At 36.0% G+C, this 24,618-nt stretch overlaps 1 protein-coding gene across 1 annotated transcript; it reads right to left on the reverse strand.

Annotated features, from left to right (window-relative positions):
* Positions 1-5,553: 5,553 nt before the first annotated feature.
* On the reverse strand, positions 5,554-23,637 carry LOC129300174 (4-hydroxybenzoate geranyltransferase 2-like). Its single transcript, XM_054938706.1, is given in 10 exon segments — positions 5,554-6,005; positions 6,311-6,382; positions 7,266-7,362; positions 7,469-7,604; positions 18,058-18,207; positions 18,304-18,373; positions 21,712-21,833; positions 22,440-22,487; positions 22,489-22,576; positions 23,035-23,637. Coding segments are annotated over 9 exon segments (1,230 nt in total). The 5' UTR covers positions 23,484-23,637; the 3' UTR covers positions 5,554-6,005; positions 6,311-6,312.
* Positions 23,638-24,618: the final 981 nt, after the last annotated feature.

Consider the following 24,618-nt stretch of genomic DNA (forward strand, 5'->3'; position numbering starts at 1 on the left):
TAATATAATTAATATATTTAAAATAAAAAATAATATATATAATATTCGGGACAGGACGGGACGTCCCGATGGTAATCCCGTGTCCCGTCCCGTCCCAAACCCCTTTCCTGTCCCGTCCTGTAAAGTCCCGTCCCGATTATTTTTGGGCCGGGACAAGACCCGTCCCGATATGATCAGGACGATACCGGACCAATCGGGACGGGTCTAGGCTGAACACCCCTAGTTGTTCCTACCTTTCTCTTCTATTTTCTAGTCATTTCATCTTCTCTTTCCGCCACTTGTTATTTATTTATTTATTTTTTTGTTGGATAACAACATGTCATTCTTACAATTCAAATTCAAGAACTCACTTAAGAATTATTCATTATTGACTTCATTTTATAAGGCATATTTTGTTTGAATGATTTGATGTTGTATAATATAAGGTGAGATGTTTTGAAAAAATAATAATTGATTAATAAAATTTGTTTTAAATTAACTCACATTTTTAAAAGTTTCTATTTTTTTTAAAAAAATAAGATTCTAGGTTATATCTAACTGACTTCATTGATATTCACAATTTAAGCCTAAAAAATATTATAAAATGAGATAGAGGAAATATTAAGTATCTTGCTGGTCAACCTATAATTTGCATACCTAAATTCTTATTATTGCTTTGATTGAAAAATTAATTTGTTGGTTTTATTTTTCATATTTTTACTGGGAAAATATGAATTTGCTTAAATTAGTTGAATGATAAAAAGATGAATCAATTATTTTTCTATCGAAAAAATTAATGACTCTGGAGTTCTTTTTTTTTTTTTATGATGCTCGTGTGGCAAGTGAGAAAAATATAATATACATTATAGAGTACATTTGAAGAACATATATAAAAGCAACAGAATTTTGATAATGATTATGACTATGATTATGATATCATAAGATTGGTAAAACTTAGAGAGGAAAACCACAATGGAGTGCACGAAATGTCTTTTAAGAGAAAGTGAGGAACAACAATTAATGAACCACCAAAATTAGTTAACGTGTTTATCATAACAACTAAGATTATTGGGTTGGTTTAGTGGTTACTCCAAAAAAAAAAAATGAACAAGACAAAAAATATTATTTTTTTACTTAAGAGATTTATTATCTTCTTCATTATCATCATTATCATTACCATTATTCCTAGTCAAAAAGATATATAGTGGAGATTATGAATGGTATCTTGGAAGATCTTAATTTAATTCTAGTAATTCATTTGAAGCTATCAACCTCATTACTAAAAAAATTGCCTTTGCTCAAACTTTGAGAAATCTTGTTGGAGGCATCATAGACTTATTTACTAATACTACCGAGGTCATGTTTATCTCTGGCCATTAAGGCAATCACCTTAGGCCTCACAAAAAATTATTTATTATACAGGGAATCTATTGATCTTTTCTAATAGAAATTAATTAATATTATGATCTTAATTATAGTATGATATACTAGGACTATATGATATATTATTTGTTGTTTCTATTAGTGAAATCTTATCACTCATTTATTAGAAAGCTAGAGAGAAAAAATGGCCTTGCATATGCTTTGAAATTTAAAAAAAGATTGAAATGAATGTAATTAAACTAGCCATAATGATAATTGTATAATTCATAAATTATATTCCCTCCGTTCAAAAATATAAAGCATTTTTAAAAAATTAGATATTAAAAAATAAAAGATATTTTTAGTCATTTGAGGTGTAATTATTGCATTTTTTTCAAAAGTACTCCTATTGATAATGACTTTATTTTTATCGTAAGGTATTTAATAAGGGTAAATATGAAAAGATAGAATTAGTTTAAAAGTAAATAACTACTTTATTAGGGATAAGATTTGGTTAAAAATATTTTACATTTTTTAATAGAAGGAGTAGCACATTAACCCTCTATAATAATTTCGTATTAGGTCTCCAAACTTCTTCACATGGCCTTAAGTCTATGCTTAGTAGGCAAGAAGAAAAACGGGGGAGAATAGTGAGAGGAAACTAATTTAACTCAGCTTGGCTAAAAAAAGGGAAAAAAAATAGGAGGAAGTGAAAATTGGAAAGAAAATAACATACAAGACTAATATATTTTTCCTACAACTTTTTTCCATGTCACTTCCCCAAATTCTTTCCTTTAAAAATTAAGAAATTTTAAAGAAAAAACTTCATTTTCAAATTTACCTACAAATGGTTTTCGTTTCCTGCTCCCTACCTCCCCATTTTCTTATATTTGGTTTTAATTTAAAATTTTTAGAATATTGTATGTTTGATAATTTTAGAAATAAAATTGAAAATTGGACAAAATAATTTTCAATTATCTTTTCATTCAATTAGTAATATATAATGAAAAATAAATAAATAATATGTTAAAACATTAAGTTTAATCATATATAAATATTTTTATACAAATAATAAGATTATTATTGTTCATATAAAATTAATAATTTTTTATTTTTCTTGTTTTCTCTTGTTCAATCAACCATTGTGAGGAAAAACTGTATGTCTTTACTTTTTCTTTCTTTATATTTTTTCTTCCCCTATTTTCTCTCGTTTTTTTCTTGTAAACCAAACACTGCGTGAAGATTAGGGTATTATCATGGACCATGTGTTCGAAAAGCCAATGAATATGTTAATTAGCAACTTAGTTTGCAAAATCCAATTTATAATAATCAATAAGTAAATTCCACCTATTAGTTGGCAAAAATGGCTCATGATATAGAGTCCGTTTAGTTTTTCTCTGTTTCACGTTCAAAAAGTAAAATTTTACTTTTAAAAAGTTAAAAGTTATTTGGATAGAACATTTTACAGGAAAGCACATCCTGAAAGTGCATTTAAATAGTAGCTGAAAGTGAATTTCTAAAACGTAACTATTTGAAACTTTTGAAAAGTGAATTTCAAAAGTAGAATGTTATTTGATCATACTACTCTAAGTTTAATCTCTTATTCTTTTATTTTAAAAATAATTAATTCATTAAAAATATAATTATTATTTTAATAATAATAATTAGGTATCAATTTTTTTAGTATTATAAATTGAGTAATTAATCATGTTAATTTTTAGCATTAATGTATAATAAAAATTACAAATCTTTATTACATCTTTTAAAATTACAAATTAAAAAATAAAATAACTAGAGAACAAATTTTTAGCATTATAGATCAAAATTTATATTATTAAAAATCTTTATTATATTTTTTAAATATTTTAAATATATTATATTTGTATAATAAAAATTATAAATCATTATCTTTTTTGATAATTGTACATTCAAAAGCACATTTTACTATCATAAATTAAATAACTTTTAATGTATTAAATTAATTTTTAAAAAATATATATTTAAATATAAATTTTATTATAATAATTAACTTTTATCAAATAAATTTTTATTAAATAAATTTGTGACAAATTAAAAACCAAACGTATGCATAATTGCCAAGGAAATTATCATCAATCATCCTCTCTCTTTCACGATATGAAATGACGCAAGGCTTTGACGTTGGCGGCGGCGGCTGATGATGATACCAACAAAGATCGAGGTCAATAAAAGGAGTTAATTTTTTATAACATCATAAATTAATATTCAATTTAATATATGATAATGCCGCAAAACTAATTCCAACAAGAGAATATTTGTGGGTGATTAAAAAAAAAAATCAACTTATGACAAAACGACAGTGTTGTTGACATTTTTATTTATGGACCATGTTTTTAAGAAAATCAATGAATGCTAATTTAACTCACAAAATGACATTTTATATTTCATTAATCTCTCATAACAAATAATAATGTAAATTTAAAAAGATGATACATATTTTTTTTATTATTATCAATGACATATTAATAAAAAACTCGAATGCAATAGATTAAATTAACCCAAAGAAAAACTTTTCAATAGATCAAAACGAATTATTTTATTTATAGTAGACTAAATAAAAAAAATTAAATTTAACAAAGTTTATTCATGCATATGCATTTAGTAAAAATGAGATTCAAATTCTTCAAGGACATGAATTCTAATCTACTATTGATATGAGGATCTCATTAATTTGCAGCTACTTTTTTCGGACTATAATATAAGGCATTTTTTTAAAATTTTACTTAATTTAAAATATAGTAGGAAATTAGGTAGGTGTTATACATTGTTTTTCAATTATCCCTTTATTTTATTCAATAATTAATGAGAGTGTTTTGAAAAAGTCAAATGTTATATTTATTATACTCAACAGCACAATTAAAAAGATGTAAAATTTTAAAAAAATTAACATTTTAACCAATTTTTTTAAGAAACATAAATTAATGAAGAGTAACTTATATTGTAATGTAAAAAGAATACTTTATAAATATGTTTTGAATTGTAAGACAGCCACAAATCAGAAGGAATCTACTAAACAACTAACATAGATTTTTGGTGCTTAAAACAAAAAGGCTTTTTTTTTTTTGTAATTGACAAAAGTAACCACAATGAAGGATTAAGCACTGAGGTATAGTCATGTTTTTAATTAAATATTAAATGTCACCGTCGCGTATCTATACCTTCATTGGAATAAAATAGCACCGTAAGTGCCTTCCAATGTTGCTTCTCCATTATCATGAGGTGTCCAAAGCATCCACTTCTCGCCCTTGAATTGTCTGAATGGCCATTCACAATCTTCATTATCATTTTGTCACTAACCATTAAAACCCACTATCCTCCTTCACTTTTTCCCCCCTTCCAGGAGCACCAAAGACTAATCTTATTTTAAATATGAAGCACGAAAGTCAAGCTCCTCCCATTTAAATTTAGGTTAAGGTGGAAATCTATTCATAAAATATTTTGCGATGAACTACTGATATTCTTAATTCAAATGGTATAATTTTACCCATGAACTTTAAAAACAATGCAAAAATCCTCAACCCGTGATGGAAGCCAACGTATGTTAAGTAAGAATTGTGGATCACACCTATTATGCCATGTATAAATGGGTTAGGGGGTAAAAACATACATAAAGTAATACAAAATCTCCATCCCATGACAAGGTTGCACATTAGCAAACGTTGACATTGAATTGTTAGAAAAATTGATTTTTTATGTGTCTCGAAGTGTAGACATGGAAATACATATGTTCAAATTAGGTTTTAATTAACAAAAATTATCCCTAGGCACATTTTTTCTTATCATGCATCACATCCATTTTTTATAATTCACCGTCTTATAAAAGATTAATTTTTTTTACTAAATTCAATCTTCATTAATTGTAGCTGAACAAGATGATAGCGATGGCGATGTTCTTATTCTACAAACTGTTGAGCTTAGTAGGCATTACCTGGCAAGAAAAAGAATAAAGATGCAAAACAATTGCTTGATATGCGGAAATTTGGACAATAATACACCTTGATATTCGTTTTCTTGATTGATAACAAATCATACAACAATGATGCCTTCTCTCACCTGTCTTCAACCTATTACCTACCTAGGAGAACACACCTTTTGTCCTTTATAATATTAAAAATACTCTCCACAGAAAAATAATCTTTCTCGAGATACTGAGAATACTAGACTTCTCATCAATTTTCAAAAGAAACATCAATACCGTTTCTCTTATAAATATATATATATATATATTGTTTTTCTATAAAGTGAATAATCTTTCTCTGCCGTTTGGTAGAAGCCCAGTGTAAGGGATGAAAACTGACACTCAAAAGGAATAATACAAAGATAGATGGTCACAGTTTAGATGATTATAGCTGTGACACAACAGACATTACAAATATTCCCCCCCCCCCCCTTTTTGTATGAAAAAAGAATCTTTTTTTCCCCCCCTCATGATGCCATGGACAAAGATTGAAGTCACGTCATGTAAACTGTCTAGCTCGTCAACGCTATCAAATGCCAAGTCATTATTGAACTGGGCAAACAATAAGAAATCCTGTTTTCCATCAGAGTGAAATTCCAACCCTTTTTCTTCATCTCCATTAAATGAAGCTTGGTCGTGATGAACTGAGTCTGAGAACTTAATAACCCTGAAAAATGAAATATATAGGCCAACTGAGAGCACTTGAATATCATCAAAGCAAGTAATTAACAGTCTCATTCAATATAAAATCAAAGGAAAATTACATACAGGTCTCACACACAAAAAAATTAATTACTGTAAGATTCATTAACAATTGAGTGAAGGCCATTTAATTCTCCCTAAGATCAAAGTATGCAAACATGACATCAAATACAGAGTCATATGGTCAATTTTGGTATCCACGCATCTATGACAAATTGATCTTATCAACAGAAGAAAAGTAGACAAATGATTTGGGCAGGAAAACTTTACCGCTATGATGCAAGCTTGCCAGCAAGGATTCCACCAAATATAATGGCTCCAAACCACTTATTTGAGACAAATCTAGAAGAACAATTTATTAGTGCCTAGATTGATTTCATGCGCATAAGCAAGAAACAGGAACAAAATTAAGTGTAAAATAATTAGCAGCATCCTACGACGGGAGTTCAAGTCTCTGGGCATTGAATGCTCAATACACTACTACTGCCAACGACATTTTGTCACATAATCTAGTTAAGTTCTAAATTTTAGGTGACATCAAGTACAAAGGCATTAGAATTATAATAATTATTTTGCAGCGACAGATAAATGGCAAGTTGCATCTAATCAATTAATTAACATACTCAATATATATATATATATTGCAGAGAAGTTATCTCTGAAATTTCCAGAGGTTTTATGTCTATGCATAGAATTGATAGTGACTGGTAAGGATTCCCTCTGCCACAAAATCCAGGTAGCAAACACTGATCTTTTTATAAAGTCATACAGAAAACTTCAAGATAAATTTATTTAATATATAAGAGCATATAAAAATCCCACAATTTCTTTCCCATGATATAATAAACTAGCACAACAACAACACCCATTAAGTAAGGGCAGCTACGTGGATTATATGATATTATTTTGCTTCATCATTAGTCAAACTCTTGGGAAAAGTAAACCAGGAAATCTCATTCAACATAAAAAAAAAAAACTCTAACAAGCCACATTATTCATGAGTCATGGATACTACGGTCCAATTTCTAAACTCTGTGCAACATATAGGACCAACACTAGCATTTCTAAAGCTCCAATAGAGGTTCCTTGCCAATAACTTGCCAAGGAACAGTAAAGACCCCCAGTAGATCTCACCAAATGTTGGACTTTTGGATCAGAAAATAACAAAAGTATGCATTGCTCCCGTTATGGCACAAAAAATAGGCAATATCCCCCGAAAACATACTTATTGTTGCAAACAGAACGTGATGAAAGGTCAACTGTCCAAATTTGCCAGGCTAGGTGTCCGGATGCAGCTCCCAGAAATGGATAATAAGGCCAGCCTGTGCAAATATTGAAATCAAGCGGCAGAAAACAGTTATCACAATCCAATTGCTAACAGGCATAGCCTTAAAAAATGGAGAACAAAACTGAAGTTATATGGCATACCAATCTCAGCATTAAATCCACTCAAGGCAAGACTACCAATGCATGCGATGCCAAACCCAGAAACCCACTGCTTTGTTGACTCACCAAAGAGCAAAGCTGTTGATTTAACTCCCACTTTCACATCATCTTCTTTATCCTGATTGCCAATATGTTTTATAGACAGCATAAGCAACTCAATTACATGGCTTCAGTAAAAACATTCAAGAGAAGAACCTCAACAAGTGTTATATTTATCCCCATGAAGATGATCCAAAGTATTTAGGATTTAAGCTTCTTGTAGTCATTGTATTCTCTGTTTTATAATACCCAAATCAGACAAGAAAGTTATAAGAACTTGGTGGATAACTGTGGTTAGACCTAGTATTTATTATATTCAATGTAAATATTTGTTATTATTTTGTGGGATACTGGGTAGTTAAGAGTAGGAGGTTTTTTACGAGATTATTTCCTATTTCTCCTCCTCTGAATCAATCTCCATTATTCTCGAAGATATGATTGTTTTCTCTCTTGTATATATTCTCGTGCATACCTTAGATGTATATACAAGAGTTTCTCGGCTCATTCACTACATGGTATCAGAGCACCGTGACTTCCCAGTGCTGTCCAACGCCGAGAACTTTGAGACAGAAAGTACCGAGCACGAGTCGAACCCAGTTCACAGTTCTCCCATGTCGAACAGTGATGGGTCCTCGAAGACTGATCCGAGCAGGGCAGGTGGTCCCTTCAGGTCGACTACCAGCCACGAAGGATCATCGGTACACGTTATATCAGTGAAACTAAACGGTACAAACTACCGTATGTGGGCACAAGCTATGAAACTCGCGATCGGAGGCCGAGGAAAAATGGGCTATCTTGATGGCTCATCGAAGATCCCAGAAGACCCCAAGATGCAAGAGTTCCAGCAATGGCACACCGAAAATTCACTGGTATCATCATGGTTAATAAATGCCATGATTCCAGAAATTCAACAAAGCTTTATGTTTCTCCCCTCAGCCCATGAAATCTGGAAGGCAATACGAGATTCATACTCTGATGGGAAGGACTTAGCTCGGATATATGAGCTCAAAACGAAGGCATGGACACTGCAACAAGGAGAACGTGATGTCACTGCCTTCTGGTTAGAACTGAATGCTATATGGCAGGAACTAGACTTAATGACAGATGTGGAATGGTCTAGCAGTAGTGATGCAATTCTCACAGCTACATACTTAATCAACAGCATGCCAAGTCGTGTTCTCTCTTATATTTCACCGCTTGAAAAATTACAAGAATGTCACTCTGTCACTCACCTCACCACTAATCTTCCCCTCAAAATCTTTGGCTGTACCACCTATGTTCATTCTCATCATTCCCATAAATTGGAACCCAAAGCTGTCAAATGTCTCTTTCTTGGTTACTCTTCCACACAAAAGGGGTATAAATGTTTTGACCCAACTACCAAACAACTTTACATCAGCCGGGATGTTACCTTTGCTGAAAATGAACCTTTTTATCCAAATGCCTCAATTCAGGGGGAGAGAGGGAGTGATCTTCAGCCTTTGGAAAGTGAGAAATACTCAATCCACGATCCTTTGTTCACGAGCTCAGATCCTTTGTTACCTATACCAGAAAATTCTCGGGTTCTTAGGCCAGAAACTGAAGTGAAAAGTCTTTCAAAATATAATAAAGATGCTGGTATTGCACTGGACAAGACACCAATAACCTACTCAAGGAAGAAATGGAAAAAGAGGGAGACTATTATGACTGACGCACAACCAGAATCTGAACTGAAAGAGGTTCCTGAAGCGGAGAACGTAGAAGGTGCTGTGTTTCCTCAAGAATCCGAGGAAGACGCAGTGACCGAAAGGGAGGAAGTGGATGAGTTAGACCTACCTATAGCTCTCAGAAAGCAACCGAGGGCCTACACACAACATCCTATTCAGAGGTTTGTGAGTTACCATACATTATCCTCACAATTTCGTGCATTTATAACTGATCTTGACAAGGTAAAGATTCCTAATGATGTGCATGAAGCACTGAGTGTGCCTGAATGGAAGAAGGCTGTAATGGAGGAAGTAAATGCCTTAGAAAAGAATGACACATGGGAGATAGTAGATCTTCCAAAAGGAAAGAAAATTGTGAGCTGTAAGTGAGTATTTACCCCTAAATATGATGCTAATGGAAAATTAGACAGATTGAAAGCAAGGTTGGTGGCAAGGGGGTTTACTCAAACATATGGCTTGGATTACAAAGAAACATTTGCACCTGTGGCCAAGCTTAACACTATCAGAATCTTGATTTCTGTAGCTGCAAACTTGGACTGGCCCCTACATCAACTAGACATAAAGAATGCCTTCTTAAATGGTAACCTAAAAGAAGAAGTTTTCATGACTTTACCCCCAGGTTTTGAGGAAGGGAGAACCAATCAAGTGTGTAAGCTGAAAAAATCTTTGTATGGGTTAAAGCAATCACCTCGAGCTTGGTTTGACAGATTCTCAACAGTTTTGAGAGCTGAAGGGTATAAGCAGGGGTTGGCTGATCACACTATGTTTGTGAAGAGGAAAAATGGAAAAAGATGCATCCTCATTATATATGTTGATGATATAATTGTCACAGGTGATCATAAGGAGGAGGTGGATAGAATAAAGAGGGCTCTGGGAAAGGAGTTTGAAGTGAAAGACTTAGGCAACTTGAAGTATTTTCTAGGTATGGAGGTTGCAAGGTCACAGCAAGGGATTTATGTGTCCCAAAGAAAATATATTATTGATTTACTTGCCGAAACTGGCATGTTGGGATGCAGACCTGTAGACACACCCATTATTGTTAAGAAAAAAAAGGAGAAACTGAAGGAAAATCAGGAAGGTGAGGCAAATGGAGTTGAATCCAAGAAAGATGGTTGTGGGGAGGAAGAAGAAGGAGAAGAAGAAGAAGAAAAGAATGAGCCAGTAGACAAAGAAAAATACCAAAGATTAGTTGGTAAACTAATTTATCTCTCTCACACTAGACCAGACATAGCTTTCGCAGTAAGCGTTGCAAGCCAGTATATGTGCGACCCTAGAGAGAGACATATGGAAGCTGCATACAGAATCTTGAGGTACTTAAAGGGCACACCTGGTAAAGGATTGCTGTTTAAGAAACAAAACCTAAGATCTATAGAAATATATACAGATGCAGATTGGGGAGGAACATACAAGGATAAGAGGTCAACATCAGGTTACTGTTCCTTCGTATGGGGAAATTTAGTCTCTTGGAAGAGTCAGAAGCAAAGAGTGGTCTCAAGAAGTAGTGCAGAATCAGAACTAAGGGCTCTAGCTCAAGGCATCTCAGAGGTACTATGGGTAAAAAGAGTCATGGATGAGATACATGTCAGAATTGATTCCCCATTGAAGCTTTATTGTGATAATAAAGCTGCAATAAGTATGGCTCTAAATCCAGTTCAGCATGAAAGATCCAAACATGCGGAGATTGACAGACATTTTATAAGGGAAAAGGTTGAAGAAGGTGTCGTCTATCTCATTTATCTGCCAACAAGACTCCAAGCTGCTAATGTGCTCACCAAAGGATTACAAAGAACAGCATTTGATAGTTGTATAAGCAAGTTGGACATGATTAATATCTATGATCCAACTTGAGGGGGAGTGTGGTTAGACCTAGTATTTATTATATTCAATGTAAATATTTGTTATTATTTTGTGGGATACTTGGTAGTTAAGAGTAGGAGGTTTTTTACGAGATTATTTCCTATTTCTCCTCCTCTGAATCAATCTCCATTATTCTCGGAGATATGATTGTTTTCTCTCCTGTATATATTCTCGTGCATACCTTAGATGTATATACAAGAATTTCTCGGCTCATTCACTACAATAACTATATCTTGACATTTAAAAACAGCATGGCTAAAGGAGCAAATGATACTCTGCCCCTTAGCAAGCAGGTGCTCGAAACCTAAACCATAATAATTAAATTGCCATTGAAACACCATTTCAAACTCAAGTATCGAGGGGAAAAGAGGTCCCTGAACAGAAAAAATTTGAATTCCAAATAGTGACCTCTAGAAAGAGCAAGGAATTCTAAAAAAGTGATAGAACCAGCCCAAACAAGAAGAAATGATAATGGAAAAATTCTGTGATTCTCTATTATCAAGGGAAAACTATAAAGATTACACCAATATCAACTTACTTCCTGATGGAACAATAACACAAGTATCACCCACACTCTACCTGGTTTTTGAGAGACCAGGACCTCTCCACTCTCAAAATAAATCTTCCTTACCTATTTTTCCTACCCTCACCCTTATATACGCACTACCATTACTCTGACATTGTCAGGACAAACGTTACCCTGTATTGTGACCATGTTGCCCCTGCTCAACTCGCTGGTTGTCTTGGGCTTTACTTTCTCTGGACTTTCTTTTATAAACCTGACCCCATCTCCTAGCTTCAAGCCCATCATTTCCCCCATCTGCAAGTGGCACCTTGTCCTCAAGGTGAAATTGAGGAAATTGAGTGCGAAGAACATCCCCATCTTCCCAAGTATTTTCACAATCCGGGTGATCTTTCCACTTGAGTAAATGTTGCAGTTTCCCATCCTATCCTTGATGGATGGCTTGGACTGATTCTAGCTGCATTTGTAACTCTAAATCTTCAGTTAATCCTTGAGGCAGAGGCTGCACTTCCACTGTAGCTTTGATGGCCCTCTTGAGTTGGGAAACATGGAAGACACTATGGATTCTGGCTGTTGCAGGTAGTTTCAGCCGGTAAGCAACCCTTCCTATCCTCTCCAATATCTTATAAGGACCATAATATCTTAGAGAAAGCTTTTCGTTTGGTTTCTTTGCCAATGACTGGTAGCAGTATGGCCTTAACTTAAGGTATACAGCCTCTCCCACTTCATACTGCACCTCCCTTCTATGCTTGTCAGCTTGATTATGCATTTGTGTTTGTGCTCGCTCAAGCTGGCTCTTTTGGTCATCCAAGATCAAATTCCTTCCTTGGATCTACTGGTCAACCTCATGCACCCTTCAAGACTGGTCTGCCCACTTCAACAAAGGAGGGGGTTCTTGCCCTTATAGTGCCTTGAAAGGAGTCATACCAATGGCACTGTGATAAGTGGTGCTATACCAATATTCAGCCCATGGCATTCTAACCCACTTCTTAGGTGTATTTCCAGCAAAACAGTGTAAATAAGTCTTTAAAGTTTTGTTCACAGCCTCTGTTTGCCCATCGGTTTCCGGGTGATAAGACGAGCTGTACTTGAGGGTGGTTCCAGCCATGCTGAAAAGTTCCTTCCAGAATTGGCTCACGAAGACCCAATCTCTATCTAAGACAATTGAGCTAGGAAACCCATGCACTTGATTACTTCTTTGATAAATACCTCAGCAACATCTTTGGCACTATAAGGATGAGAAAAAGGAATAAAATACCCATATTTGGTCAATCGATCCACCACAACCAGCACTGTATCACAATGATTACTTTTGGGTAATCCCTCTATGAAGTCTATACTTACTTCATCCCAAGAAGCAATAGGTATGGGCAGAGGTTGCAACAGCCAGCGAGGATCAAAGCCTCATATTTGTTCCTTTGACAAGTCTCACATTGAGCTACATACTTTTGAATGTCTTTCCTCATTCCTGTCCAGTACACAACTGCAGCTAACCGCTTGTAAGTCCTCAAGTACCCTAAGTGGCCCCCCATTGGTGAATCATGAAACTCCTTGATGAGTTCTTTTGTTTTGTCTGAGTGCTTAGGCAGCACCAATTTCCCTTCATAGAAAAGAATTCCATTCTTCAAATTATACCCTTTGGGTTCCTCCCCCTTGATTATTTTCTATTTGAGATCCCTTAAGCATGAGTCTTGACCAATCTTTATTTCTCTCTTCAATTCCCTCATATTGCCACATTGAGATTGCCCTCATCTCCAATTCTGCGTCACAACGCAAAAGTGCATCTGCCACCTTATTCTCCTTTCCCGGTTTATAATGGATCTGAAATTTGTTGTCCATGAGCTTGGAAACCCATTTTTGCTGATCGGGTGCTATGATTCGCTGCTCCAAGAGATATTTCAAAGCCTTTTGATCTGTTTTAATAACAAATGGTTGACTAGACAAATAATACAGCCACTTTTTGACAGCAAGAACAATTGCCATGAGGTCCTGTTTGTAAACCGAACTTTGTTGATGTCTATTAGATAGCTTTTGGCTAAAATAGGCGATAGGCCGCCCCTTTTGCATCAAGACTGCTCCTACTCCTTTTCTTGAGGCATCGGCTTCTATCTCAAAAGGTTGACTAAAATCAAGCATCGTTAATACTGGCACTGTGGTCATTGTGTGTTTGAGCTCCTCAAATGTCTTTTGTGTCCCTTCATTCTACTGGAACGTATCTTTCTTGAGTAATTGGGTTAATGGTGTTGCTATCTTGCTGTACCCCTTAACAAATTTGCCTTAATACCTAGTAAGGACAAGGAACCCTCTTAATGTCTTCAAGTTATGAGGTCACGGCCACTGCACCATTGCAGAGATTTTGGTCGAATCAACCTTCACTCTTTCAACCGAAATTATGTGACCCAAGTATTCTATTTGAGCCTGGCCAAAAACACATTGCTTGTGGTTGATTATAAGCTGGTGCTGCTTCAACAAATCTAGGGTAACTCTCAAATGATCTTTGTGTAATTCCCCACCTTTACTATACACAAGAATATCATCAAAAAATACAAGAATAAATTTTCTTAAATGCTCATGAAATGCAAAAATATCATTCATTAATCCAAAAGGCATAACCTTAAATTCATAGTGGCTATCATGAGTCCGAAATGCTGTTTTGGCTTCATCGCCTTCTTTGATTCGTATCTGATGGTACCCAGACTTGAGGTCCAGTTTAGTGAATACGGTTGCTCCTCCCAATTCATCTAGAGCTCTACAGTCGCAAGTATTGGGTATTTGTCAGGCAATGTGACGTTGTTAAGTGCACGATAGTCTATGCAAAACCTCCAGCTTTTGTCCATCTTTTTGACTAGCAATACAAGACTATAATAGGGATTGGTACTAGGTTGGATGACCCTTGCGGGCATCATGTCTTTGACTTGCCTCTCTATTTCTGCCTTTTGAGCAAAACCATATCTATATGGACGAGTGTTCGCTGGTTGTGCCCCAGGTTTGATGGTGATTTCATGATCATGGGTCCTCTTAGGTGGTAGCCCATAAATTGGTGCACTAACCTCAAGGTATTTATTGAGTATTTTTGTATTTTCTCCTCCATCAGCCTATTGCGCATCTTGTTCTTCTTGCTGGGTTTCGGCCAATTCTACCAAATATCCCACTCCTTCCTCTTTGATTGCCTTTTTAATTGACTGTAAAGAGACTTGGGTATTAGTGAGTGCCAGATCTCCATGTAGGCACACCCAGCTTTTCCCCCCTCTTACCTTCATGTATAGCTGCTGCCAGTTCATTTGAGTCTCCCTCAAGGAAGCTAGCCACTCAACTCCCAATACCAAATCCACATTGCCGAGGCTAAAAGGATAGAAAGGTTGCACAATGGTCATTCCTTGTATCTTGAGTTGCACACTTAGGCACTTTTGGTTTGAGTACATTCGTCGCCTATCACCCACCATCACCGAATACCTCTTGACCTCTTGCGTCGGAATTTGCAACTCTTCTACTAGGTCTATCGCAATGAAATTGTGAGTTGCCCCACAATCAATAAGGATTATCACTCCTCAGCTGTTGACCTGCCCCTTCAATTTCAAAGTCTTTTTTCCTATGATCCCAATTGTTGTCATGATTGCCAACTCCATAGATGTCATCTCCCTATCCTCTTGGGCTTTTTCATTTTCAGGCTCACTAATTTTCTCCTCTGGGCAGCTATCTCCTTCTTCAAGCACAATAAGCCTGCATTGCCTATTTTTACACTTGTGATTTAGGCTAAACTTCTCCTCACACTTAAAACAAAGGCCCAATTCTTGACGTTTGATGATCTCTGCCTCAGATAGTCTTTTCCGTGGAACTATGCTGCCTGAGCTACTCACTGTGGATTGCACCTATCCCGTCATTTTCATAGGTGCCGACTTGGTTTCCTCTTGGCTCTTACCCATGGGAATCCTCATTCCAGACGTCGTGCTTCTAGCCTGAGGGGTCTCTGCCATGCTAAAATTGGGGATGGCTAGCTTATATTCGATCCAGCATTCCCCCAAGACTATTTTAGACGTTCGGTTCCTCTTTTCCTCGGATATCCTCTCTTTTAACCTATTTTGGTCTTCGACCTGACCTGCGAAATCCATAAGCTCCCTCAATCCCCTTGGATGCATCAATCAGACATCTGCATGAATCTCTTCCTGTAGCCCATTCAAAAATGCATCGATTAACATCTCGTAGGGTATATCTCCTAGTGGTGCAGAAAGCAATTCAAACTTCTCTCTATATCCCATTACCGTCCCTTCTTGTTTTAATGCCAGCAGTCGCTCATGTTCATCCCCAAGTTGGCAGTGGTGGAACCTGTTAGTCATTTCTTTTTTGAATTCAGGCCATGATGGCACAAGATGTCAAGTGTCCAACCACTGAAACCAGGCTAATGCCCTTCCCTCCAAACTCACTATGGCAGCATCCAACTTCTAGTGCTCCCCAACCCCATTATCATTGAAATACCATTCGACTCTGAAAATCCAACCCAGTGGATCCTCCCTTTCGAAAAGAGGCAATTCTAACTGATGGTGTTTTAGCCAATCGTTTTGCCCTGTGCCTTCATTTTCTACATTGTGTGCTTCTCCCGTGTTGTTTCCCTCTGGTGGGCCCTCGGGAGGTGGCAGGTTAGCAATAGCAAGGGTCGCCTGAATCGCTTCAAGTTGTCACATGATGATGGCTACTGTATTGTCTACCTGGTGAGTTTTTCATTTGTTTCTCCTTGTTGTCTCTACATTTCTTTGACTGCTTGCTCTAAATATTCGACTCTGTTCTCCATTCTAGTGCTAACCATTCCCTAGAAACCATTGCTCTAATACCAATGTGATAGAACCAGCCCAAACAAGAAGAAATGATAATGGAAAAATTTTGTGATTCTCTAGTATCAAGGGAAAACTATAGAGAATACACCCACTAATATCAGCTTACTTCCTAATGGAATAGTAACACAAATATCACCCACACTCTACCTAGTTTTCGAGAGACCAGGACCTCTCTACTCTCAAAATAAATCTTCCTTACCTATTCCTCCTGCCCTCATCCTCATATGCGCACTACCACTACTCTGACACAGTCACAGGACAAATGTTACCCCGTATTGTAACCATTCTACCCCTACTCAACTCATTGGTTGTCTTGGGCTTTACTTCCTCTGGACTTTCTTTTATACACCCGACCCCATCTCCTAGCTTCAGGCCTATCAAAAAGTAAGTGCGTTATACTGGCACCAAGGCCTTAAAAACTGATGCATTCAAAATTTCAGTATGACAATACTCTACTGCACTGGAATTATTCAAATAAAAATAACACGAAAAAAAAACGTGCCAATATGTGGAAATAGGCAAGATTGTGGGTAACAATAGAACAAAAGTAAAACAGAACTCAACACAACAACAAAAGAAAGAAAATGCAGAAACATAAAGACAGACTCTAGCTTTTGAGAGGTTAAATTCTCTCCAGGATATCATTGATCAAAATAAGCATAGCATTCCTTTGGTCTCAAAGGTCTCTCAATATCCACTCGAACTCCTTCCCTCTGCCAGAACACCATGTCACAACCATCATGTGTCAGTGTTCATTATTCCCAGATATTTCCTTTTCCCCTTATTTGAAGTAGACTAGTGTCTCATTTGCTTTGGTTGAATTAGGCCCAACCCTTTCTCCCTCTTTCTTGTCCATATAATCACACTTAATCTGTTGTTTGGTAAAACATGAAAATAGAACTCACCCTATAACAGTTCAGATTCCCAGGATCTTTCTCTCTAGCATGCTAGAATTTGATAGGCAACACAATAGGGAAGCAGGAAAGCGAGTAGTGAAAAGGATTTAGTTGCCAAGAAGGACAATGTGCTTTAAAGAGTTAATAGAAGCATAATTGCCAAATTTGGAACTTAAGATGTCAAACAACAGAGAAAAGATCAAATACTCTTTTCCATCGCTGCTTTAGTGTTTTGACAATTTGATAAAACTTTCACGACTTACCATAACAAGAAAACAAAGTGAAAAAAGCAAGATGAGCACGGGTGAGAAAGCTGGTTCCAACGTTTATAAAGGAAAACAGTAACATGGAGCATGGAAATTGAAATAGCTGCCATAAATTATCATCATTTTCCTGATAAATTTAAATTAAAAAAAAAAGTATGCTGAGCTAGTGCTTTGGGTCTTGTGGTTAGATTTGGTAAGGAAATTTTACAAAAACAAACATTGGGTCTTTTCCTAACAGCTTGAGCTTATAAGGTTTAGTGACAATATATAAGACTGCATAACAAAGGTAACCACACCTTGCCAAATCAATGTTCCTATAACTAGAATTTTGCATTGACTCTTGCTATAAAGGAAATAGGAACTAAATAATATGAAGAGATTTAGAAGAAAGAAAGAGAGGCACAAAATCAGAAAAATGGATCTTGGCATCTCGCAAGAAGCAAAGCTGTTTGAACCTGATGAGCATATATTGTATCATACACAAGAGTCCAGAAAAATCCAGAGGCATAAAGTGGAAGCACAATAGCTGGATTCAGGCTTCCCATAACTGCAGCCCATCCCAATAGAGCCCCCCAGTTAAAGGTCAACCCAAGAAAGGCTTGAGGCTGTGAAATCACGAGATAAAAGGCTCTGTGAGATCATTCATCAAAGATTGGATTATGATCTATCAATGAAAACTAGAAATAAGGAAACCGTGTTACCCAAAATGTAAACCTCTTCATGAGAGGATAGGAGAAGACAAGCAACAAAGATGAAGCTCCCAAGACACGACTGCCAAAAGAACACAAGCCACAATTATTTAAAATTTAACTAAAAATCATATGTCAGTCAATATTAATTAAAATTATGTACAAAATATACAATTAGAAAGAAAAATTTATTGAAGATGCATCTTACTAGCAAATCAGGTGTAGGAAAATCATTTTAAGTTTTCCAGAATCAATAAAGACAGATTGACAAACCTCTTCCTAAATATAAATGGTGAAATTATCAAGACCATTATTCAGACAATCATCATCTTCATTAGATTACATTAGATAGTTCATTTGCTAACTCAGCCTCTATCAACCTAACATTGTATTCTGTTATAAAACTAAGAATCAAAATTTACTCCGATTTCATGAATAATATAAGCAGTGCTAATTGTATACTTTGGCGAAGAGTAACAGTCCTAATAGAATACAGTCCAGAAGAACTTGCTGCAAGATAAAGAGGCCACTAGGCAAAGAAATCTGTCATGGATAGCAGAAGAAAGTCCACGGTTACAACACAAGAACTTAGAAATTAAAGTAATATTCATGTTCAACAATGCTGAAGTACGGGGATATCCCAAAACTGGATGCTAGTCCACCTGGATTTTTTTTTTCCTATTGGAGCTCATAAAGAAATTTTAGATCTTGGGGCATTTTTGATGGATTTGTGTTGTATATTGCCTTTCCGTAGAGGGATAAAACTTCATTTTGGCCTAAGGTGTAGAGGGGGTTGATGGACCCACAACTTTTGAGCTAGAGAATCTCAAGGCCTATAAGAAGGGAATGAAGACAAATTATTGCACATAGGGCTTACAGTGCTGCATTTTCAGTGACAAGGGGTCCAGATGGAAGAAAGAAAAAGTGTTAGGGGTTGTGCATGTCACAAGGGGCATGAGTTGGGAGAGCTAGGGGAGAGGAGGGGGGATTGTGGTTGGAGGGGTCTCTATAGGGGTTTGAGAGCTGAGAGTAGTCAAGAAAGTATTAGGTTTAGTGGCAAGGCAAGAATCTGGTCTCTTGAATAGCAGGCTGAGGGAGGAGCTGTGCCTCTTCTTCATTTTCTTTCTTTTACATGCTGTCTTCAAGGTCTACCATTCACTTTTCCTAGCATGTTTCCTATCGTAAGCTTATGATCAAGTGCCAAGAGATAAGCTTTGGAAAGCTCTAGAAAAGAAGAGGGTCTGTGTTGCTTATATCAGAGCTATTAAGCATATGTATGAGGGAGCATCAACTAGGGTGAGAAAACCTAGAGGTGAGACAAAGAACTTCCCTATAGGAATTGGTTTGCATCAAGGATCATTCTCAAGTTCTTATTTGTTTGACATGGTTTTAAACATTCAAACTAATCCCATTCAAGAGGAAATCTCAAAGTGCATGCTCTCTGTAGATGACAGAGTCTTGATTGCAGAGGTGAGAGAAGCAATTAATGCTAAATTGGAGTTATGGAGGCGAATTTTGGAATTGAAAGGTTTTCGCTTAAGTAAAAGCAAGATATAATACATGTATTGCAAATTTAATAAAAGGCAAGATAGAAATGAGTGGAGATGAAGATTGAAGAGCAAGCCATACCACAAGTCAAAAAGTTTAAGTATTGGAATTGATTCTACAAAATGGCAGTAAAGTTGATGAAAATGTTATACATAGGATGCAATTAAGGTCAATAAAATAAAGGAAGCATCAGTTCTTCTTTGTGATCACAAGGTTCCTACTAAGCTCAAAGGGAAGTTTCATCCTACCACTGTAAGACTAGTTATGTTATACAGCATTGTTGGGCATTGAAAGGCAAACATGAGCATAAAATGGGGATAACATATACGAGAATGTTGAAATTCATGCATGGTCGTAAAAGAAAGGATAATATTTGTGATGATTGTATAAGAGGACAAGTTGGAATGCCAATTATTAAGGAGAAAATGGTAGAGAAATCATTTAAGAGGATTTGATCATGAGTAGAGAAGATCTAAGACGCACCAGGAAGGAGAAGGGAGTAAATAGTGTTTATCTCTTGAGATGTGGGAATATTTGGTATTTATTGCAAATATTGTATAGTCTTTATTAAGTTTTATTAAACACTATTAGCATTTATTTCCTCTTGTGTATATATGTAGCCAGCTTGTACTCAGTATTGAATCAATGAGAAATATTATTTTCTCTCAAATTCCATGGAGAGATAAATGGAGACCAAAAAGGAACTTAAGGAAGTTATCAATTGAGATCTCTTGGTTAATAGTTTATCAAAAGAGTTGGTTTCAAATAGAGCATAATGGCATCATATGATCCATATAACAACACCATTTAGTAGGATAAGGATACTACTGTTGGTGTTGTTTCATATTGTGAACTTAGAGTATCTTCTATAAAAGCCTCATTCCCTTTATTTGAGAGCCTATTTATTAGTTAACACTGTTTAGAGGAGTTTCATTATGGGTTCTGTGATCCATTCAATATGAATAAGAGTGGTTTTCCCATGTGGTGTTGGTCCAAAAAATATGAATAACAATGATACTTTCTGCCATTCACAGGGATCTTAATAATTTGAAACAACATAAGAGGACAAATTACATAGATAAGTTTTAGGTTTCCAGAAAAAGTGATGGGTCGGAAAGGGATGCTACTTAGCAATATATGTGATATGTAGAACATTAAACGGTTTACTATTTTCAATCAGGGTATTCCTGTCCTGAAGCTTACTCAAGTCAATTTTTATACTTTTGGATCTTCACTTTAAGTCAGTAGAAGTTCAAAGATGCAAAAGAACTTTAAAATAATTTTTTTAAAAAGTTAAGAAGAAAATTTGTCCAAAAGATGCGGTGGACTTAACTGAAAGAGTCAAGAGTGCTTGTGATGTGGGAAGAGCAGGGGATGCTCTACTAAGTCTGGGGCAAGTTTAAGTGTTTTGCTATTTCCGGTGATGGCACCCCTGGAAACCACTCAAGTCAGTTTCTATATTTTTAAATCTTGCCTGAACGAAACAGAGAGCAAAATTTCATAGACATCATTTTTTCAGATAAATAAGAACAAAGGCTGTAAAAAAGACTTGAAAAACAAATTTAAAACAACTTGTTTCCTATAAACGCAGAGGGCCTCACACAGTTCAACCAAATGATGCAAGCAGAATACAGGAACAGAGTTGCTGAAAACACAGAAAGGATTCTACAGAAGAATGTTTTATAGAGTGACAAGAATGGATAGCATTAGTTTCCCAATTTAGGACATGCAATCCAGATCATGGTTCCTGTGTGATGCAGTCTTCCTGCCAATAGGTCCGATTGTAACAAAATTAAGGGCCTGGCACCCTGATATAACAAGGATGGGCCCTGGCCCTAAGTAGAGAATATGCTACTCATAATTAGCACCAACCTATAATTATTTAGTTGTAGAAGAATCCCAAGACCCAAAAGCAATTGAAAACCAAGAAAACAGAGTCCTTGAAATGGTGTCAAAAGACCACTTGCAACTGGTCTGACCTTTGTACGCTCTACCTGCATTATATGTTTACATAACCATTAATTCAGAACTTCAAAGGAAAATCATCAATTGAATAACGACATGAAAAATGAAGTAGGCAACAACAATCTCCAGCATCATACTAAGGTTTGGGAGGCAATCAGTAACTGGCAAATACAAATTCTTAATCCATCATGTTCTCTCATTTACTTGCATCATTTTAGTTGCTTATGCGTGAGCATGGTAATATATGATGATTAAGCCACAGAATGCTCAAGAGCCGCAACGGAATGCTATTTTTGTATTTTGAAGGAGTTGGGTCACAGAATACTTCTCTCTAGCTGTTATGACCCAAGTGAAATGATTGCAAGTATAAGATTGTAAATGAGTGTGGCCAAATTTAAATCCAAAGAGTGATTGTAGATGGTTTGCAAATGGAATAATTTTGTTAGTTACTGAAATGTTTATCAAACCCATCTAAGGGCTAACATTTTTACAGGATAATTCTGAAAAAGACGAGCAGGTGCATGCTTAGATAAATTGGTATACTTCAGGTGTAATAATTTAAAGCACAAGATCACTACCTCCCACTAGAAGTAAAACCAAGGATGAAAATTCAACAGTGAAAGCAACTAAACTACCTTTGTATCAATATCCCGATCAAGAAGATCATTAATAGTACAACCAGCAACCCCTTAAAAGCAATGCACCACATCCAAACAGTGCCAACATTTTAAAATCAGGAAGATGCCCTGGAGTTGCTGCCAAGGTAATTGACCTGCAACATAGGGCATATAAAATCAGAAAAACTTGTAGAAATAATGAGGTAAGAAAAAGGAACTTCAAATAGGAAAGTAAACAAGGTAATAATTACCAAAGAAAATTCTGTAAATAAATACATGGTTAAAACTTACAAAAAAAAAAAAATCATCAACTTAGCAAATTATACCTGGAGTATTTTGTCAAATCATATGATATATCTATCAAGTTATTTTTCAGTTGCAACTGAATTTACAGTTTGATAAGATTTACAACTCATAAATAAGCATTCAAGTTTGCAAGTAGGTAACAATGCCCTATACACAAACGTGTGCAACTCTGCGTGCATGTATTAACTTAGTTGTCAAGTTGGCCATCAAAACTCTTTGAGAAGAATCCCCATGCTTCCTCAACAACAAAGAATCCCTTTGTGAAGGAAAAAGGCAAAAAAAAAAAAATCAAAATAAATATTCTTACCACATACAAGGCCATAAAAGCAACCATGTTCCAATTGGCTTGTCAAGCCGAGCAAGTCGAGCATAGGGCTGAACCCGCCTCGGAAGGTATAAATCAATCCAAGAGAGGTTGGCTGCTGGAAATCTCACGTCACTTTCATTACCACTTAAACTCTTGCGTTCCTTAGAATCCCCTCCAACACCAGAAGACGTAGAAATGTGTGCAACAGAATGGAAATCTGGGTGAAATCTAATACTTTTACAGAATTCAAAATGAAAAATCTGAGGGAGGGATTGCCTGAATGGAAGATTTGAAAGGCAAGGATTCAGAGAAGGAATTAGATAAACAGATGATTGAATGGGGACTGAAGGATCAAATATAGAGCGGCACAGAGACACTGAAGGGCCAGAAGAAGGGAGACAAGATTTAATAGATCTACGTGAAAAACGAGAGACCAAAACAGAAGCCATTATTCGTTTGCAAGCAACAATTTGGATTTGCCTTGCTGCTACTAGCTCCAGAGCAAACTATCTCAAGGAGCCCATATCAAAGGGAATCATTCTGATAAATCAACCGCAATGGGTGCAAAAGTCCACATATGTCAACCCTCTAGTAACTCTCTTCTGATGAGGAGCCTTCCATGAGAACACTGTAAATTTAAAAATTTGGTCACCATATAAATTGTGAATGATATTTTCAAGCAGAAATCTTGAAAATATGGAACATACAATTTAGCAATCCACTACCAGAATTAATTTTCTCATTTTTTTAATATTAAGTCATTTAATTGACATTCCTCAATAACCTTAGAAAACCAATCCCTTTGCAGCACTCAATGAAAGTCCATAGAAGGATTAATGAGATAGTGGATTATGATAGCCTAAAATTTAGGATAAAAAGAGCAAAGCTTCTTCGGATCATCATGGTCTGCACCAAGCAACTGCACACAAAATATCACGTAATGTCTTTCCAAATCTACATTATCCTTTTTCACACACGTCAGTAATCTAACTAGTAACCACCACTCGACACTGTTACTTCATTTTGTGTGATAAAATGATCTTAAAAATCTCTCTATTCCCGTCTCAACTCAATCCACAAAACACAGCTGCAAGAAACCTGCTTTCATCACAAAATCTCTAACCCGTATGATAAAATTTACACCAAGAAGAAGAATTTTCTAGCTCAGAGCTGAACCCTCATCGCTTACACGATTTCAATTTCAACAAGGAAACTTGTTGATGCTAACCATTAATAAGCTTGCTTCCTCCGCCCGCTCATACATATTTCATCATTACATGAGCAAATTCTGCGTACCATGCCAAGCAAATAATCTCAGCTGGGCATGAAGAGGCGGTGAAGACAACCCCTACAACAGGCAATTTACAGCCCAGGTTTAAAATGGGGGGAAAAATCATGGGGAGGTACCAATCGAGCTAAAAGCATATTCGACTCGTCAGCGACGCGCCCGAAGAGAATGTTATAGCTCGTCAAAAATGGGCTGATGGTCGTGACATGAGAGAACAAGAACACGAGAAGCTCTAGGCTTCGCTCATTAAGCTGGAGTCCAAGAATCCATACGACTGCTAGAGTGTCAGAAGTGAG

This window comes from Prosopis cineraria, unplaced genomic scaffold (genome assembly GCF_029017545.1).
Source record: "Prosopis cineraria cultivar Desert tree isolate PC_DT_omini unplaced genomic scaffold, ASM2901754v1 PC1463, whole genome shotgun sequence".
Lineage (NCBI taxonomy): Eukaryota > Viridiplantae > Streptophyta > Magnoliopsida > Fabales > Fabaceae > Prosopis > Prosopis cineraria.